Here is a 21,219-nt window from a genome sequence, read left to right on the forward strand (position 1 = left end):
GGCACCCAATGAACGACACAAGCCCTCGGCACCCAATGAACGACACAAGCCCTCGGCGCCCAATGAACGACACAAGCCCTCGGCGCCCAATGAACGACACAAGCCCTCGGCGCCCAATGAAGGACACAAGCCCTCAGCACCCAATGAACGACACAAGCCCTCGGCGCCCAATGAACGACACAAGCCCTCGGCGCCCAATGAAGGACACAAGCCCTCGGCACCCAATGAACGACACGCACAGTGACTGAACGAGAGCCTCAATGTGACGTCATCCTCCGCGACACAGTCAGTTCTCTGTGTCAGTAGGTCCGCAAATCCTGATTCTGAATAAGTGAGTGAGTGTCGCGCGAACGTGAGTCACGTCTTCAGCGACAACCAGTCAGTTCTTGTAGGTCCGTGAAGCGAGCCTGAATCACTCAGCTACGGTTCTGTGGGCCAGAGAGCGACAAACGTGAATCGCTCTATGCAAAAGCAAATATTAAATTAAGAAAACCCTTAACAAATGCCAACATAAAAACTAAATGTTCTGTAGCCTAAGTTTAAAAATATAACAAAGAAAATGTAAACTTGAATATGTAAACAAAAATACCTTCAAAATAAAACAAATAAATTAAGAGGCAGAAATGCCAACATGAAAACTAAATGTTCTGTAGCCTACGTTTAAAAATATAACAAAGAAAATATCAACTTAAATGTGCAAACAAAAATAAAATAAAAGGCCACCTTAAATAAAACAAAACAAATATTAAACCAAGTGCCCGAAATGCCAACATAAAAACAAAAAATTCTGTAGCTTACATTTAAAAATATAAAAATGGAAATATTGCCTTCCGCCCGATTGTAGCTGAGATAGGCGCCAGCGCCCCCCGCGACCCTGAACGGGAATAAGCGGTAGAAATGGATGGATGGATGGATATCAACTTAAATATGCAATAAAAATGTTATGTGTTGAGATAATGGAAACAGGGCGCGTGTGTGTGTGTTTATTTTCACGTGGCTTGAGTCAACATTAGCCGTTAGCTTGGAGAATGAATGGAGAAGGGATGTCAATGGCATGAAACATATCTTGGAGAATGAATGGAGAAGGGATGCCAATGGCATGAAACATATCTTGGAGAATGAATGGAGAAGGGATGCCAATGGCATGAAACATATCTTGGAGAATGAATGGAGAAGGGATGCCAATGGCATGAAACATATCTTGGAGAATGAATGGAGAAGGGATGCCAATGGCATGAAACATATCTTGGAGAATGAATGGAGAAGGGATGCCAATGGCATGAAACATATCTTGGAGAATGAATGGAGAAGGGATGCCAATGGCATGAAACATATCTTGGAGAATGAATGGAGAAGGGATGCCAATGGCATGAAACATATCTTGGAGAATGAATGGAGAAGGGATGTCAATGGCATGAAACATATCTTGGAGAATGAATGGAGAAGGGATGCCAATGGCATGAAACATATCTTGGAGAATGAATGGAGAAGGGATGCCAATGGCATGAAACATATCTTGGAGAATGAATGGAGAAGGGATGCCAATGGCATGAAACATATCTTGGAGAATGAATGGAGAAGGGATGCCAATGGCATGAAACATATCTTGGAGAATGAATGGAGAAGGGATGTCAATGGCATGAAACATATCTTGGAGAATGAATGGAGAAGGGATGCCAATGGCATGAAACATATCTTGGAGAATGAATAGAGAAGGGATGCCAATGGCATGAAACAAATCTTGGAGAATGAATGGAGAAGGGATGCCAATGGCATGAAACATATCTTGGAGAATGAATGGAGAAGGCATGCCAATGGCATGAAACATATCTTGGAGAATGAATGGAGAAGGGAGGTCAATGGCATGAAACATATCTTGGAGAATGAATGGAGAAGGGATGCCAATGGCATGAAACATATCTTGGAGAATGAATGGAGAAGGGATGCCAATGGCATGAAACATATCTTGGAGAATGAATGGACAAGGGATGCCAATGGCATGAAACATATCTTGGAGAATGAATGGAGAAGGGATGCCAATGGCATGAAACATATCTTGGAGAATGAATGGAGAAGGGATGCCAATGGCATGAAACATATCTTGGAGAATGAATGGAGAAGGGATGTCAATGGCATGAAACATATCTTGGAGAATGAATGGAGAAGGGATGCCAATGGCATGAAACATATCTTGGAGAATGAATGGAGAAGGGATGCCAATGGCATGAAACATATCTTGGAGAATGAATGGAGAAGGGATGCCAATGGCATGAAACATATCTTGGAGAATGAATGGAGAAGGGATGCCAATGGCATGAAACATATCTTGGAGAATGAATGGAGAAGGGATGTCAATGGCATGAAACATATCTTGGAGAATGAATGGAGAAGGGATGCCAATGGCATGAAACATATCTTGGAGAATGAATAGAGAAGGGATGCCAATGGCATGAAACAAATCTTGGAGAATGAATGGAGAAGGGATGCCAATGGCATGAAACATATCTTGGAGAATGAATGGAGAAGGCATGCCAATGGCATGAAACATATCTTGGAGAATGAATGGAGAAGGGAGGTCAATGGCATGAAACATATCTTGGAGAATGAATGGAGAAGGGATGCCAATGGCATGAAACATATCTTGGAGAATGAATGGAGAAGGGATGCCAATGGCATGAAACATATCTTGGAGAATGAATGGACAAGGGATGCCAATGGCATGAAACATATCTTGGAGAATGAATGGAGAAGGGATGCCAATGGCATGAAACATATCTTGGAGAATGAATGGAGAAGGGATGCCAATGGCATGAAACATATCTTGGAGAATGAATGGAGAAGGGATGCCAATGGCATGAAACATATCTTGGAGAATGAATGGAGAAGGGATGCCAATGGCATGAAACATATCTTGGAGAATGAATGGAGAAGGGATGCCAATGGCATGAAACATATCTTGGAGAATGAATGGAGAAGGGATGCCAATGGCATGAGACATATCTTGGAGAATGAATAGAGAAGGGATGCCAATGGCATGAAACAAATCTTGGAGAATGAATGGAGAAGGGATGCCAATGGCATGAAACATATCTTGGAGAATGAATGGAGAAGGCATGCCAATGGCATGAAACATATCTTGGAGAATGAATGGAGAAGGGAGGTCAATGGCATGAAACATATCTTGGAGAATGAATGGAGAAGGGATGCCAATGGCATGAAACATATCTTGGAGAATGAATGGAGAAGGGATGCCAATGGCATGAAACATATCTTGGAGAATGAATGGAGAAGGGATGCCAATGGCATGAAACATATCTTGGAGAATGAATGGAGAAGGGATGCCAATGGCATGAAACATATCTTGGAGAATGAATGGAGAAGGGATGCCAATGGCATGAAACATATCTTGGAGAATGAATGGAGAAGGGATGCCAATGGCATGAAACATATCTTGGAGAATGAATGGAGAAGGCATGCCAATGGCATGAAACATATCTTGGAGAATGAATGGAGAAGGGATGCCAATGGCATGAAACATATTCCCGCGACGGGAGGACAATCACTCTCGGCATTGGGGCGAGAGAGTTGTCGTTCACTGAGTGATTCATGTCGTTAATCCGCGGTGAACGAATCGTTCGCGCAATCCCTCCCCCGCCCACATGACGAGTAGCTGGCTGCGTCGTTCGCCGACGTCGAGGGTTCAGCGAGTCACAGAATGCGGAAGTTCCACTCATACCGGCATGGTTGCGGCGGAGCTCAACTGAACTGAGAAAAGAACGAATCAGTTCATGAAGTGATTCGGTTCAGTACGGTCACTCAAAAGATTCGTTCGTTTGAAGGAATCGTTCGTGAACGACACAACACTAGAAGGCGGCCGAACAGAGCAATTCGAAGGAGAAAGACGTGAGCAGGACGCTAATAAGTCACTATTATTATTTATTATCAAGTGTGAAATATTTACGTCGTATAACATACATATTTGATTCTTGATTTAAGGATAAAGTCGTCTGGATGCGCTAGAAGCACTGTGCCGCTTCTCCTGCTATCTTTGCTTGTTAGTTAGCTTAGCTGGCTAGTTAGCTTAGCTTGTTAGCTGCTAACAGAAGACACAGAAGTTATCAACACATCGCTAAGTAGAGATCAAGTGTGAGAGTAAAGTGTTGTGATTGTGTGAAAATGTCTACATTACAAATGTTGAGAGCGTTGGTGGATCAGCGACTAACTGCTGCTGTTGAAGAAATATTTGTAGTGTTAGAAAGAACGATAGCAGAATACCAGGCGGAACTTTCTAGAACAAAAGAGGATTACAATCAACTACTGGACGCTGTTTTCAAGAAACATCAAGTTGTGTTACACAGAACAGGTTTGTTGACTTCTTACTCTCACATCTTTACTAACTTTATATTTGATTAATAACAGGAAAAATACATTTGGAATATATAATATAATCACGATGAGCAGTGGAACTGTGTCTTCTTCCATCACACCTTCAACCATCCTCCATTGCAGCAAATACATTACATTTCCTACAGGTATTATTATCACTGAAGGACTGTAGAACATGGCTAAACATGTTACACACAAAGGACGGACAAGCTAATAGTTAAGCTAGCCGCTAAAGTAGCTTGAAACAAGAATAAATACGTGCTTAGTCATTTTTCCCGTACAACATGAATTGGCTGTTTTTCAAACTTCCACCATTTCCACTTTTTTCAAGTGACTCAAATCATTCCATCTTCTACATGTTTCACTAAACCTTGACATTCAAACTATCATTTTTCCAAGTTAAAATTTTTTCGAAGAATGCCCAAAATTCCCTTTTTTTCAAACCCTTTTTTCACCCTTTTTTGTGTCGACCACATTTTTCAACCCACTTCAACCGTTCCACCAGCAAATCATTCCTCTTAATGATGACAAAACACAAAGTTGTTTTTTTCTCTGGAAAAATTCTTGGTTTTCCCAAAAATCCGGGAATTCCATAATACTATTTCTCAACAAAAAATGTTACCACTTCAACATTTCTCGACTGATTTGAAAAATTCCAACACCAACCATTCACTCATTCAGAACATTCACAAATTTTAGCATTTTCTACAAACCCTGTTTCCATATGAGTTGTTAAATTGTGTTAGATGTGAATATAAACGGAATACAATGACTTGCAAATCATTTTCAACCCATATTCAGTTAAATGCACTACAAAGACAAGATATTTGATGTTCAAACTCATAAACTTTTTTTTTTTTAAATAATAATTCACTTAGAATTTCATGGCTGCAACACGTGCTAAAGTAGTTGGGAAAGGGCATGTTCACCACTGTGTTACAAACCCCAATTCCATATGAGTTGGGAAATTGTACATCCATCCATTTTCTACCGCTTATTCCCTTTTTGGGGGCGCTAGCGCCTATCTCAGCTACAATCGGGCGGAAAGCAGGTTATACCCTGGACAATTCACCACCTCATCGCAGGGCCGACACAGACAGACAGACAACATTCACACTCACATTCACACACTAGGGACCATTTAGTGTTGCCAATCAACCTATCCCCAGGTGCATGTCTTTGGAGGTGGGAGGGGCCTATCCCCAGGTGCATGTCTTTGGAAGTGGGAGGAAGCCGGAGTACCCGGAGGGAACCCATGCATTCACGGGGAGAACATGCATACTCCACACAGAAAGATCTCGAGCCTGGGATTGAACCCAGGACTGCAGGACCTTCGTACTGTGAGGCAGACGCACTAACCCCTCTTCCACCGTGACGCCATTGGGAAATTGTGTTGGATGTAAATATAAACAGAATACAATGACTTGCAAATCCTTTTCAACCCATATTCAGTTGAATGCACTACAAAGACAAGATGTATGATGTTCAAAATCATAAACTTTATATTTATAGATCCAGATACAAATGTTTTCTCCCACATCGGTAATAAATAGTTTTTATTATCCAGATGAACAATATAATGAAATAGAATAATATAGTGTAAAGAGAATACAATGATTTGCTAATTATTTTCAACTTAAATTCAATTGAATAGACTGCAAAGACAAGATATTTCATGTTCACAGTGAGAAACTTATTTTTTTTTTGCAAATAATAATTAACTTAGAATTTCATGGCTGCAACACATGCCAAAGTAATTGGGAAAGGGCATGTTCACCACTGTGTTTCATCACATTTTCTTTTAACAACACTCAATAAACGTTTGGGAACTGAGGAAACTAATTGTTGAAACTTTGAAAGTGGAATTCTTTCCCATTCTTGTTTTATGTAGACCTTCAGTCATTCAACAGTCCGGGGTCTCCGCTGTCGTATTTTACGCTTCATAATGTGTCACACATTTTCCATGGAAGACAGGTCTGGACTGCAGGCGGGCCAGGAAAGTACCCGCACTCTTTTACTACGAAGCCACGCTGTTGTAACACGTGGCTTGGCATTGTCTTGCTGAAATAAGCCGGGGCGTCCATGATAACGTTGCTTGGATGACAACATATGTTGCCCCAAAACCTGTATGGACCATTCAGCTGCTTTTGATGATTTTATGCACCGTAGATGGTAAAATCCCTGAATTCCTTGCAATAGCTCGTTGAGAAATGTTGTCCTGAAACTGTTCGACATTTTGCTTACAAATTGGTGACCCTCACCCCATCCTTGTTTGTGAATTACTTAGCATTTCACAAAAGCTGCTTTTATACCCAATCATGGCACCCACCTGTTCCAAATTAGCCTGCACACCTGTGGGATGTTCCAGATAAGTGTTTGATGAGCATTCCTCAACTTTATAAGTATTTATTGCCACCTTTCCCAACTCCTTGGTCACGTGTTGCTGGCATCAAATTCTAAAGTTAACGATTATTTGCAAAAAAAAGTTTATCAGTTTGAACATCAAATATGTTGTCTTTGTAGCATATTCAACTGATTATGGGTTGAAAATGTATTCCGTTTATATTTACATCCAACACAATTTCCCAACTCATATGGAAACGGGGTTTGTAAAAGAATTCCGCTTTTCCCAAAATTCCCAAATTTTCCTGAAATTCTCATTGAAAATAATGGTACATTTTTCAAAGTTCCACAACCTCAACATGTTTCATCGGATTCACTCCTTGCCAACCTCAAACTGTTCAGCCTATTCGGTAATCACGGGCTTTCCCTTGACCAATTCCAAAAATTCCCAGAATTACACGTTTTCCGTGACATTTTTCCCCATTCAAAATGAATGAGCCATTTTTCAAAATGCCACCTTTTCCACATTTTTACACCGATTCAAACATATTCCACTAATTCTGGAAATTGAAATTACAACATTTTTTAACCCACTTCCACAGTTCCACCGTCAAATCATTCCTTTCCATCAGGACAGAAAACAAATTTGTTTTTTGAATTGAAAAAAATCCTGGTGTTCCCAAAATTCACGGAATTCCATAAAACCATTTCTCAATTGAGTATGTTACGACTTCAACATTTCTCAACTGATTTGAATAATTCCAACACCAACCATTTCAACTCATTCAGAACATTCACATTTTATAGCATTTCCAAAAAAATTCCCGCTTTACCTGAAAATCCAAAAATTCCATGAAATTCCCATTGAAAGGAATAAAATGAAAGTTCCACAACTCCCACATTTTTCATCTGATTCAAAGCGTTCCAACTTCAAAATATTCAGTGTGTTCAAGAATTGTGTGCTCCCTTTCAACACTTATTGAAAGAAATTCCCGGATTTTCTGGAATTCCCCGTTTTTAGGGACATTTTCCCCATTCAAAATTAATTATCCATTTTTCAATTTTCCACAATTCCCACATGTTTCAAACCATTCCACCTTCAACACAATAAATTCAGCCTGGAAATTCAAACAACCAGTTTTCCACATTCAACAAATTTCCAGGAATTCTCATATTTTTCTAACCTTATTTCCAACCTTCTTTAGTGCAATGACTCCTTTCACATTGTTCAACCCATTTCAACCGTTCCACTGTCAAATCATTCCTCTGAGTCAGGACAAAAAAAGCATGTTGGTTTAAGAACTTAAAAAAATCCCGGTTTTCCCAAAATTCAAACTCTACAAAATCAAATCATTCCAACATTCAAACTATTCTTACATTCATACTACATTCTGTCAACCTTTCAGTTCAACTTCAGCATTGGAGCATTCACACACAATTCTTTCAGGAATTGCTTCATCTACTTATTAGTATTATTTTAATTTAATGTAGCTTACCACATTGAAAGCGTGGACTGTATGAATGGTGCCTTTCCAGTTCTCACACTAATGCAATTTCAGTGTCTAGAAACGCACTAAATTAATATTTTTTTACAATTATTATTAATGATAATAATAATGATGGATTAGATTTATATCGCACTTTTCTATTGTTAGATACTCAAAGCGCTCACAGAGAAGTGGGAATCCATCATTCATTCACACAAGGTGGTGGTAAGCTACATCTGTAGCCACAGCTGCCCTGGGGTAGACTGACGGAAGCGTGGCTGCTAATTTGCGCCTACGGCCCCTCTGACCACCACCAATCATTCATTCATTCATCATTCATTCACTGGTGTGCGTGGCACCAGGGGCAAGGGTGAAGTGTCTTGCCCAAGGACACAACGGCAGTGATTTGGATGTCAATAGGTGGGAAGCGAACCGGCAACCCTCAGGTTTCTGGCACGGCCGCTCTACCCACTACACCATGCCGCCCCGTAATAAGGTAATCAAGTTATATTTTGAAGGAGTAGTCAGTAATCTGATTACTTCTTCCCAGTTTAACTGTGGTGACACTATCTAAATGAAAGCAAAACAGATGTCATTGTTTTTGGCCACCATGTTGATTGTGCTCAAGTGGTTTTTAGAGCAGACATGTCTCTAAAGAGGAATGTGAAAATGACAGTAATTATTGTCCACCAGCAGGGGGAGCTCATCACTAGTACTACTGTGTGGAGGCTGGCATGTGGTACATTATTTCCTGTGTGTGTATGACTTATTCAGAGGGACAACAGCACACTAGTATGGATTGCAGGAATTAATTTGAGAATGTTTTTATATGAATAAGGTGGTTTGGATGTTAGCCTGGGAAGGCATTCCCCTGGAGGTCTTCTTCATGTGTCAGCTGGAAGTACCCTGACTGCTGTGAGGGGACACTGATGAGATTGTGAGATCATATGTTGGTGCAGGACAATGTCTCATGTGACTGAGCAAAGCTGGACTTTTCTGAAGAATGTTTGTTTTGTCCTGTCCCGCAGACCTCAATGAAGAACATCTTCCCTATGAGCAGGAGGAGGAACCACAGTCCCCCAACATACATGAGGAAGACGAGACGCCACAGACCCATAATGTTAAACTGACCCTTCACATTAAAAAGGGAAAGGAGGACCCACTGACCCTCTACTTTAAAGTGGAAGAGGAGGACCAAGAGCCGCCGCACATTAAAGAGGAAGAGGAGGAAGAGGGCATCAGTCAGCCTAAATGGTTGGAGGAGTTCCCAGTGACTGGTGTCCCTGTGAAGAGTGAAGATGATGAGGTGAAAGGTGAAAGTGAGGAGAGGGGAGGGGGGGAGCCTCCAAGCAGCAGCTCAACACAACACATGACAACAGAAGCTGATGGAGACCACTGTGGAGGATCACAAGCAGACAAGCTCTTAGCTCCACTATCAGATAGTGAGGACACAACGTCACACTCTCCTGACACTGATGATGAAGACTCTAAAGATGATAAGACATGTCACACTGACAACACTCACTTCACATCTTCTCTCTCTCACAAAACTTTTAAATACCATAGTTCTCTAAAAAGACACATGAGAACACACACTGGAGAAAGACATTTTTCATGTTCAATCTGTAGTAAAGGTTTTGTAGAAAGTCGATATTTGAAAGAACATATGAGAACACTCACTGGTGAAAAACCTTATGTCTGTTCAATCTGTCGCTTATCTTTCGCAAGGAAGGGATATTTGAAAGTGCACAGGAGAACACACACTGGTGAAAAACCTTTTTCCTGTTCAATCTGTGGTAAAGGTTTTACACAAAGTCTGAGTTTGAAAAGACACATGAGAAGACACACTGGTGAAAAACCTTTTTCCTGTTCAATCCGTGGTAAAGGTTTTACACATAGTACAGATGTGAAAGTACACATGAAAACACACACTGGTGAAAAATCACATTCCTGTTCAATCTGCAACAGAAGCTTTAGTCGACAATCAACCCTTGTAAGACACATGAGAACACACACTGGTGAAAAACCTTTTTTCTGTTCAATCTGCAACAGAAGCTTTTGTGACCGATCAGACCTTGTAGCACACATGAGAATACACCCAGGAGAGAAAGTGTTGAGTTGCAGTGTGTGTGGTGAAAGATTGTCTTCTAAGTACCAGTGTAAGAAACACAAGTGTGCTGGTGAGAACAGCAGCAGCAAATGAAACTGCAGGATTTGAAATAAACTGTCCAGACTTTCATTTTGACTTTCTAACAACATCAGCACATATAACATGTGTGACATTGTTGTTTGTCTAACAATCTTTTTAATATGCTTCTACATTTATAGATTAGATATTTTGTATAAGTGTTTTTTCTTACTCGAGTACATGCATTAATTTGCAACATTGTGTACTTTTATTAAAAATTGAACAGAACAATTTGACTGAAAAGGTGAGAGTAATCAGTACAAAACATATTTTACATACATTAAAAAAAATGTAAGTGTATATATATTCCATCCATCCATCCATTTTCTACCGCTTATTCCCTTTCGGGGTCGCGGGGGGCGCTGGCGCCTATCTCAGCTACAATCGGGCGCAAGGCGGGGTACACCCTGGACAAGTCGCCACCTCATCGCAGGGCCAACACAGATAGACAGACAACATTCACACTCACATTCACACTCTAGGGACCATTTAGTGTTGCCAATCAACCTATCCCCAGGTGCATGTCTTTGGAGGTGGGAGGAAGCCGGAGTACCCGGAGGGAACCCACGCATTCACGGGGAGAACATGCAAACTCCACACAGAAAGATCCCGAGCCTGGATTTGAACCCAGGACTGCAGGACCTTCGTATTGTGAGGCAGACGCACTAACCCCTCTGCCCCCGTGAAGCCGTATATATATTCATCATACAATATTAGACTTATTCATAATAGTGTTTTTATAGGTGTTTGAAATATTGAAATGTGACATATTTTATTTCTAATTATTAATCATCCCATGGATTAGCACCTTTATATGCTATACATATCAATCAATCAATCAATGTTTATTTATATAGCCCTAAATCACTAGTGTCTCAAAGGGCTGCACAAACCACCACGACATCCTCGGTAGGCCCACATAAGGGCAAGGAAAACTCACACCCAGTGGGACGTCGGTGACAATGATGACTATGAGAACCTTGGAGAGGACGAAAACAATGGATGTCGAGCGGGTCTAACATGATACTGTGAAGGTTCAATCCATAATGGATCCAACACAGTCGCGAGAGTCCAGTCCAAAGCGGATCCAACACAGCAGCAAGAGTCCCGTTCACACCGGAGCCAGCAGGAAACCATCCCAAGCGGAGGCGGATCAGCAGCGCAGAGATGTCCCCAGCCGATACACAGGCAAGCAGTACATGGCCACCGGATCGGACCGGACCCTCTCCACAAGGGAGAGTGGGACATAGGAGAAAAAGAAAAGAAACGGCAGATCAACTGGTCTAAAAAGGGAGTCTATTTAAAGGCTAGAGTATACAAATGAGTTTTAAGGTGAGACTTAAATGTTTCTACTGAGGTGGCATCTCAAACCTTTACCGGGAGGGCATTCCAGAGTACTGGAGCCCGAAAATAAAACACTCTATAGCCCGCAGACTTTTTTGGGGCATTGGGAATCACTAATAAGCCGGAGTCCTTTGAAGGCAGATTTCTTGCCGGGACATATGGTACAATACAATCGGCAAGATAGGATGGAGCTAGACCGTGTAGTATTTTATACGTAAGTAGTAAAACCTTAAAGTCACATCTTAAGTGCACAGGAAGCCAGTGCAGGTGAGCCATTATTGGTATATATGTATGTATATATGTATATAAAGGTATATACAGTATAGGTATATATGTTTGTATATATGTATATTAAGGTATATACAGTATAGGTATATATGTATGTATATATGTATATAAAGGTATATACAGTACAGGCGTAATGTGATCAAACTTTCTTGTTCTTGTCAAAAGTCTAGCAGCCGCATTTTGTACCAACTGTAATCTTTTAATGCTAGACATGGGGAGACCCCAAAATAATACGTTACAGTAGTCGAGGCGAGACGTAACAAACGCATGGATAATGATCTCAGCGTCTTTAGTGGACAGAATGGAGCGAATTTTAGCGATATTACGGAGATGAAAGAAGGCCGTTTTAGTAACGCTTTTAATGTGTGGCTCAAAGGAGAGAGTTGGGTCGAAGATAATACCCAGATTCTTTACCGAGTCGCCTTGTTTAATTATTTGGTTGTCAAATGTTAAAGTTGTATTATTAAATAGAGGTCGGTGTCTAGCAGGACCGATAACCAGCATTTCCGTTTTTTTGGCGTTGAGTTGCAAAAAGTGAGCGGACATCCATTGTTTAATTTCATTAAGACACGCCTCCAGCTGACTACAATCCGGCGTGTTGGTCAGCTTTAGGGGCATGTAGAGTTGGGTGTCATCAGCATAACAGTGAAAGCTAACACCGTATTTGTATATGATGTCACCTAGCGGCAGCATGTAGATGCTGAAGAGTGCAGGGCCAAGGACCGAACCCTGGGGAACTCCACACGTTACCTTAACGTAGTCCGAGGTCACATTGTTATGGGAGACACACTGCATCCTATCAGTAAGATAAGAGTTAAACCAAGACAGGGCTAAGTCTGACATACCAATTAGTGTTTTGATACGTTCTAATAAAATATTATGATCGACGTATCGAAAGCAGCGCTAAGATCGAGGAGCAGCAACATAGATGACGCATCAGAGTCCATCGTTAGCAATAGATCATTAGTCAATTTTGCGAGGGCTGTCTCAGTCGAGTGATTTGCCCTGAAACCGGATTGAAAGGTTTCACATAGATTGTTAGACGCTAAGTGTTCATTTAACTGCTCCGCAACAATTTTTTCGAGGATTTTTGAAATGAAGGGAAGGTGAGACACCGGTCGGTAGTTTACCATGAGGTCAGGATCGAGGTTAGGTCTTTTAAGAAGAGGATGAATAACCGCTTTTTTGAATGCTAGGGGAACAGTGCCAGAGGAAAGTGATAAGTTTATAATATTTAGCACTGATGGACCTAATAATACAAAGAGCTCCTTGATCAGTTTCCCAGGAAGAGGGTCAAGTAAACATGTTGTTTGTTTTATTCCATTTACACATTGTAACAATTCCTCTAATGTTATTTCCTCAAAACGAGAGAAACTATTTTGGAGGGCAGTATCCGCCGTATATACAATCGTGTCAGTGTTAATAGAACCCCGTTGTAGCTGGGACGCATTGTCTTTAATCTCCTTTCTAATGACTTAAATTTTCTTACTAAAGAATTGCATAAAGTCATCAGCTGAGTGGGTGGAGCTACTGGAAGGATTCCCTTGTTGGGTTAGCGATGCTACCGTACTAAACAAAAATTTAGGATCGTTTTTATTACGGTGGATGAAATTTGAGTAATATTTAGCTTTAGCTAAGGTAAGCATGCGTTTATAAGTTATTAAACTATCACTCCATGCTTGATGGTGCACCTCAAGTTTAGTCGTGCGCCATTTGCATTCCAGCTTTCTACATAATAATTTCTGAGCTCCAGTTTCTTCTGTAAACCACGGTGTACGCTTTTTTGGAGCCTTTTTTAACTTTAGCGGTGCTATGTTATCAATGGTTTCGCGCAGGGCGTTGTTAAAGTTGTTAGTGAGGTTATCAATAGAGCCCACATACTTTGGGAATGGTGCCATTACCGAGGGCAGTAGGTCAGCAAGAGTTGTCGTTGTGGCAGCATTAATGTTGCGGCTGCTGTAGCATTTATTATTATGAGTGTGCCGAACATGAGTCTGAACTTCAAATTTTATAAGGTAATGATCGGACATTACTTTAGTATACGGGAGTATCATAACTTTGGAAACGGTGATACCTCTGACAAGCACTAGGTCTATCGTATTATGGCTGCGATGCGTCGGTTCATTTATTATTTGTGTAAGGCCGAAGCTATCAATTAGTCTGGAGCGCCACGCATGGTGGGTCCGATGGGGTATTCATATGAATATTAAAGTCCCCCATTATAATTATATTATTGGCGTGCATCACTAGATCAGCAACAAACTCTGAGAATTCACTGATAAAGTTTGAATAGGGCCCTGGAGGGCAGTAGATAACAGACACCACCATGCTTGACGGTGGAATGGTGTTCCTGGGATTAAAGGCCTCACATTTTTTTCCTCGAAAAATATTGCTGGACATTGTGGCCAAACAGCTAATTTTTTGTTTCATCTGACCATGGAACTTTACTCCAGAAAGTCTTATCTTTGTCCATGTGATGCCAGATGAAACATAAAATGAGCTGTTTGGCCACAATACCCAGCAAAATGTTTGGAGGAAAAAAAGGTGAGGGCTTTAATCCCAGGAACACCATGCCCACCGTCATTGCTGTTTGTATACTAACATTGCTGTATTTATAATAATATTGCTGTATATATACTACATATAACATTGCTGTATTTATACTTTTGACCCTGCATATTTGGTCACGTTTTCAGTAGACCAATAATAAATTCATAAAAGAAGCAAACTTCATGAATGTTTTTAGTGACCAACAAGTATGTGCTCCAATCACTACATCACAAAAAAATAAGAGTTGTAGAAAGTATTTGAAACTCGAGACAACCATGACATGATGTTCTTTACAAGTGTATGTAAACTTTTGACCACGACTGTATGTACATCATCCTCACGAGACAACCAAACTTGTCATACACAATATATTTAAGAATGATGTTTGTAATCAAGTATAAAGTTAGTAAAGATGTGAGAGCAAGAAGTAAACAAAGCTGTTCTGTGTAACACAACTTGATGATGTTTCTTATAATAAACATCCAGTAGTTGATGTTGTCGCTCCTTCTCCTCTTTTCTTGGCCAAAGTTCCTCCTCATACTTTGCTGTGGTTCTTTGGCACATTTTCACACAATCACAACACTTTACACTCACATTAGTTCCCTACTTAGCGATGTTTAAATAACTTCCTCGTCTCTTTGTTAGCAGCTAACAAGCTAAGCTAACTAGCCAGCTAAACTAGCTGCAAACTTTCTTAAAATAAGCTAGTAAAAAAAGTGCGCTCAGACTGATGTATCCGGCTACAAACAATTATTAACCGTGTGTACTCTATGAAACAACATATATGTAAGAATACAGAAATATAATGCCCGCGTTTAGGCCTTCTCCGTCAGACGCCATCTTGCTTTATCACCCGAACGGTCCACGCATGCGCGTACCAGACGTCACTTCCGTCAACTTGTTTTGCCACACTTACTTACCATGCTTCTTTTGTGTCATCTGTATTTCAATAACAACGTCATCATAAACCATTACATACAAAACAATCGTCATTAAAAAATAAGGTGAAACAGCACAGATCTGTACACAAACATGAAAGATGTGTTCAGCAGCCTTAAATGGAAAATAAATCGATTTTTTAAAATTATTTTATAATAAGTTATTTATTTCGGAAATCTAAAAATGTTAAAAAAAAAAGTTAGGTTACAGTAAGTGCTTTGTTTAAAAAATATCAACATTTCAAAAATAAATGATGCGATGGGAGTTAGTGGCGCCCCCGTGTGTCATTCATTACAATGACAGAAGCGTAAAAGTGGTTGAAATTGTGGCGATACACCTTGTTTATATTCATATTCTTGTTCCCTTTGACTCCGAGGTAAGCTATTATTTTTTTATACATACATTACTAAAACATACAAGTATGTCATTAAGATGGTAGTGGCTGCTGGTGGCAGGAGCTCTGTGCTCTTGTGTCATCCTTTTCTCTTCCTGCTGTTCCCCTCTTCTTTTCATGTGGGGTTTGTTTGCCTTTTTGTTGGGGACCCTTTGGGACTGTGTGACAAGGGGTGGCACTTTCGTGACTTCTGCGTTGCTTTTTTTGTGAACTTCTGGATCTGCCTACCGGGAGCCTTTTGGCCATGGAGACCAACTGCTGGGTCTCCCAGAGTCCATTTGGAGAGACTGGAGGAGATGCGGATGAAGAGACAGGACTGTAGAGCAGGCGCTGAGAGCCGTGATGGACAAGCTTCACAGTGTCTTGGCTGAATGAGCAGGTATCGGACACCTTGGTCTCCTTGGACGCGTCCTCGCTCATCCATGCGGACTGGACACTGGCCGAGAGTTGGTGGGCGGCTCTCTTGGTTGCTTTGTTGGGTCTGCTCCTGTCTCTGGCCATGCTCCTCCCACCCCAGCAGATGATGGTGTGGAACACCGCAGAGGCCCCACAGTGTATATGGGTGTTGAAATTATGTTTTTGTTTGGTTGCCTGTGAATGCATGGTGCAATCGTGTGTGCGCAATATATATTATTGGTTAATTATTTGTTGTTGTTTTACTTTTACTTTTGTAGCAGTAAGTAGAAATAACACTGCTGGAGTGGCAGCTGGTTGCATCAGATCTGCTCTTTTAATGTCCTTTGTGTTCTTTGATGTTTCTCTCTTACGCACGTTTATGTGTGCTACGGCTATGTGTTTTTTCTATTTCTTCCCTCGGCCTCGGTCTGGACCACCTCTCCAGCGGCCCAAGCTTTGACTGAACATTTTTTCATTTTACTCAGCGCTCTCACCAGCATTTACCTGTTTCTCACCTTTTTTGTAAGGGGCGCCTCTTCTGTCTCCCTGGAATGTTTGCCTGCTCTTGAATGGGATTGTCACAGCTAAACAATGTGTGCAAACCATGCAAATGCGCGTATTGATACCTGGGATATGGCGAGGACTTTTTCATTTTCAATTCAAGTCAATGTGTGGATTTCCACTGCTGCCGAACCCTTTGTCTGTGCCGTACCACAACCCTGCGCTAAATATAAGCAGAGCTTTTATATTTGCCAGATGGCACAATGCGGCAGGTCAATGGAGCTAAGATCTGCTTCAGTGGAACAGAAAGCCACGCTTAAACATAATAATACATTATCTGGTTTACTTTCAAAATAAAATACTAAAAAACTGTTTTGTTCAATGAAAATCTCCCCCAACATTTACTAAGATTAAACACAAATACGGCAACAAGAGAAGTTTCCAACCTTACTCTTTTCTAAATGAAATGTGTGCAGCTGAGTCTGTCTCTCAGCAGTAAATGTGCTGCTGCTTGCTGCTTGCTGCTTGAATAGATGCTGCAGTGTAAAACACAAAATGGCACATATGTCCTCTCTGTATGCATTGCAACTCTAAAGTACTTTTTCTACATTCCAATTGCATTTACTGATGAATAAACAAGCAACTCCACTCACGATGACTCTAAAGTTCAGTGATGTGTTGCTAACTTCAGACTTTTTCATCTTTGTTGATGTTTTGCAGTAGTTATCAACCATGATGTAACAATGCTGCTCATCTACCAGAGTCCACATTTTGTTAACAATGTTATTCATTCCTACTTATAATTGGATAATAACATCAATAATATGCAATGGTAATTTTTGGGGAGATTTTATAAGACACAAAAACAAATGAAAATAATAAAATATCCTGTCTTCAAAGATGAGAAGAAAAAAAAATATTAGCTACATATTTAATATTTAATACATGCACACAACTAAAAAAGTAACTACAGGCCAACATATAACAGTAGAAGATGAGAAACACTACATACAACTTCAAATATACATTCATTTTAAAGGCCTACTGAAATGAGATGTTCTTATTTAAAGGGGGATAGCAAGTCCATTCTATGTGTCATACTTCATCATCTCACGATATTGCCATATTTTTGCTGAAATGATTTAGTAGAGAACATCAAGGATAAAGTTCACAACTTTAGGTCGCTAATAGAAAAAGTCTTGACTGTACCGGAAGTAGCAGACGATGTGCGCGTGACGTCACGGGTTGTAGGGCTCCTCACATCTGAACATAGTTTATAATGGGAGCCACCAGCAGTAAGAGCAATTTGGACCGGAAAAGCGACAATTTCCCCATTAATTTGAGCGAGAATGAAATATTTGTGGATTAGGATATTGATAGTGAAGGACTAGAATAAAAAAAAAAAAAAAAAAAAAAAAGCGACGGCTCCGGGCGGCGGCAGTGTGAGCGTTTCAGATGTAATTAGACACATATACTAGGATAATTCTGGAAGATCCCTTATCTGCTTATTGTTTTAATAGTGTTTAAGTGAGATTTTAAAGATAGTAAAGTTATACCTCGAGGTTGGATGGCTGCGGTGAACACGCAGTGTCACAGAGAGAAGCCGAGGAGCCAAGCTCACAGCTGCCTTTTTTGACAGCTGCTACAAGACGACAAATAATCCACTGATGTCTCATGTTAGATATATATCACAATTTTCCCATCCAAAAACATGCTGGTTGACGGAGAGAAAACATGTTTGCTTGACCGCTCTGTGTTAAAGCTTCACAACAAACAAAGAAACACCAGCTGTGTCTCGGTGCTAAAGACAGCTGCAATCCACCCACCGCATTATTATTTATAGTCTCCATCATTAAATGAAAAAAAATTGCAAAAGATTCAGCAACACAGATGTCCAAAATATTGTGTAAGCAGACGACTTTTAGCCGCTAGAAGTGCAACCTAATATTTCCTGACAGTCCGTGACGTCACGCATACGCGTCATCATCCCGCGGCGTTTTTAACAAGAAACTCGCAGGAAATTTAAAATTGCAATTTAATAAACTAAAAAGGCCGTATTGGCAAGTGTTGCAATGTTAATATTTCATCATTGATATATAAACTATCAGACTGCGTGTTCGGTAGTAGTGGCTTTCAGTAGGCCTTTAAACATGCTGTGTTTTTAAAGTACATTTAGCACAATCACTGTATAAGTGTTTTTAAATCCCTGCAGCTTCCATGACTGTTGCACACTTGTGTTTACTGACCTGATACTTATACCGGAACATCTTATTACACACAGTGCAACTAAATGGTTTCTCTCCAGTGTGTGTTCTCATGTGCGTGGACATGTCAGGCTTTCTGCAGAAACTCTTCTTACAAACAGAGCAAGTAAAAGGTTTCTCTCCAGTATGTATTCTCATGTGTGTGGTCATATGTTGCTTTGTGGAGAAACTCATCTTACAAACAGAGCAAGTAAAAGGTTTCTCTCCAGTGTGTGTTCTCATGTGTGTGGTCAAGGCAGGCTTCATTGAGAAACTCTTCCTACAAACAGAGCAAGCAAAAGGTTGCTCTCCAGTGTGTGTTCTCATGCGTGTGGTCATGTGTTGCTTTATGGGGAAACTTTTCCTACAGACGGAGCAAGTAAAAGGTTTCTCTCCAGTATGTGTTCTCATGTGTGTGGTCATGAAATGTTTTCTTGAGAAACTCTTCTTACAAACAGAGCAAGTAAAAGGTTTCTCTCCAGTATGTGTTCTCATGTGTGTGGTCACGTCAAGCTTTCTGGAGAAACTCTTCCTACAAAAAGAGCAAGCAAAAGGTTTCTCTCCAGTGTGTGTTCTCATGTGTGAGGTCATTTGTTGCTTTGTGGAGAAACTCTTCTTACAAACAGAGCAAGTAAAAGGTTTCTCTCCAGTATGTATTCTAATGTGTACTGTAAAACGACTCTTGTGTCTAAATGATTTCCCACAATCAGAGCAGTCAAAGTGTTTGTTGTTAGTGCGATGTCTCGTATCACCTTTAGAATTATTTTTACTCTCCAAAGGTTTTTGGATGTGGTCACTGTGATCAGAAGAGTGTGACATCATGTGGTCCATGTCTGACAGTGGAGCAAAGATGCTGTCTGGTTCTGACTTTATATCTTCACAATGCTCTCCATCAGCTTCTGTGATGTGTTGACTTACAAGCTCCACCCCTCTGTTCTCCTCACTTTGACTGGGATGAAGCTGTAAGGACTGAGCTTCATCTTCATCATGAAGCTGCTCCTCTTTAATGTGGGAGGGGGCCTGTAGCTCCTTGTGTCCCACACTGGAGCTCCACTCCTGCTGCTTGGATGGAATCTCTTCATGACTCTCTGCTGACACCTGCTGGACGTCTGCAGAACATAAAACACAAATGAGGTGTTACTGTATTGAAGTTTGCAGTATTCAAACTATTCACATGTGAGCTAGGCCAAATAGACAGTGATGGGCAAGCGACTTGGAAAATGTAGTAAGCTAAGCTACAAGTTACTCTCCATTAAATGTAGCTAAGCTATTCTCAGAGAATTGTAGCAAGCTACACTACACGCTACACTGCAATAGTAGCTTGCCACATCAAAGCTACATTTAACAGCATTTCTATCTATTGGCCCACATGTATAATATCAATGTTAATGTAACTGAGAGTGTACAAATGGACCCAGTGAGGTTCCATTGCTGTTAACTACCTGTCATTCAGCTGGGGACACCTTACAACTACCTCAAGGTGTCCCCGCAATCCACTGTATGTATTTATTTATTTATTTTATTTCTACCCTTCTTGAGAATCCATCAAGGAAAAGTAGCTTCCGTATGAGCAGGTGTGAACAAGTTAGGACATACATCATGGTCCCAATACGGAAAACCATTGCATCGAATAGAGAATGTCTCATTTGCACCCCTGGTGGTGAAATCTATCAAAATGAGAGTGGTCCCAAAAAGGAGGAATTTTTCAAATTGACTGTGTGTCAGTTTTGAAAGTGCTCCCCTTCTGAGCAACATATGAAATAACAAGTGTATGTAAGACATTGAAATGTGACCCTTTTGGCCAATATTATTTAAAAAAATATGTTTACACACACACACACACACAGAGAGAGAAAGAGATCGTAATAACATCAAGTAAATAATGTATCAATCAATGATAATTTATATAGCCCTAAAACACTAGTGTCTCAAAGGGCTGCACAAACCACAACGACATCCTCGGTAGAGCCCACATAATGTAGAATAAAAACCAGTAAAAAACAAAATCCAAAAGAAATTCAAGAAAAACTTATTTTTTTCTATATTGGAATAGTATGTATATATGAATAATGTTGTAAATATAAATCTTGATATATCTAAAAAGGCTGAACCTAAAGAGGCAGGCATTTTTCAGAGGTCTCAAGAAGGTCACACATACAA

The 21,219-nt window shown here is 40.5% G+C and overlaps 2 protein-coding genes across 2 annotated transcripts in view; one reads left to right on the plus strand and one right to left on the minus strand.

The window, feature by feature from the left end:
- The first annotated feature begins 4,063 nt into the window (after positions 1 to 4,063).
- The window catches only part of LOC133547484 (gastrula zinc finger protein XlCGF28.1-like), a 229,426-nt gene continuing 212,270 nt past the window's right edge, over positions 4,064 to 21,219 (plus strand). Inside the window, exon 1 of the mRNA XM_061893170.1 lies at positions 4,064 to 4,363. Within this exon, the coding sequence (XP_061749154.1) occupies positions 4,177 to 4,363 (187 nt within the window). The 5' untranslated portion in view covers positions 4,064 to 4,176. The remainder of the gene's footprint in view (positions 4,364 to 21,219) is intronic.
- LOC133547485 (zinc finger protein OZF-like) overlaps positions 18,874 to 21,219 on the minus strand; it is a 33,568-nt gene continuing 31,222 nt past the window's right edge. Inside the window, exon 3 of the mRNA XM_061893171.1 lies at positions 18,874 to 20,168. Coding sequence (XP_061749155.1) covers positions 19,015 to 20,168 — 1,154 coding nt within the window. The 3' untranslated portion in view covers positions 18,874 to 19,014. The remainder of the gene's footprint in view (positions 20,169 to 21,219) is intronic.

This window comes from Nerophis ophidion, unplaced genomic scaffold (genome assembly GCF_033978795.1).
Source record: "Nerophis ophidion isolate RoL-2023_Sa unplaced genomic scaffold, RoL_Noph_v1.0 HiC_scaffold_118, whole genome shotgun sequence".
In the NCBI taxonomy this organism is placed as follows: Eukaryota; Metazoa; Chordata; class Actinopteri; order Syngnathiformes; family Syngnathidae; genus Nerophis; species Nerophis ophidion.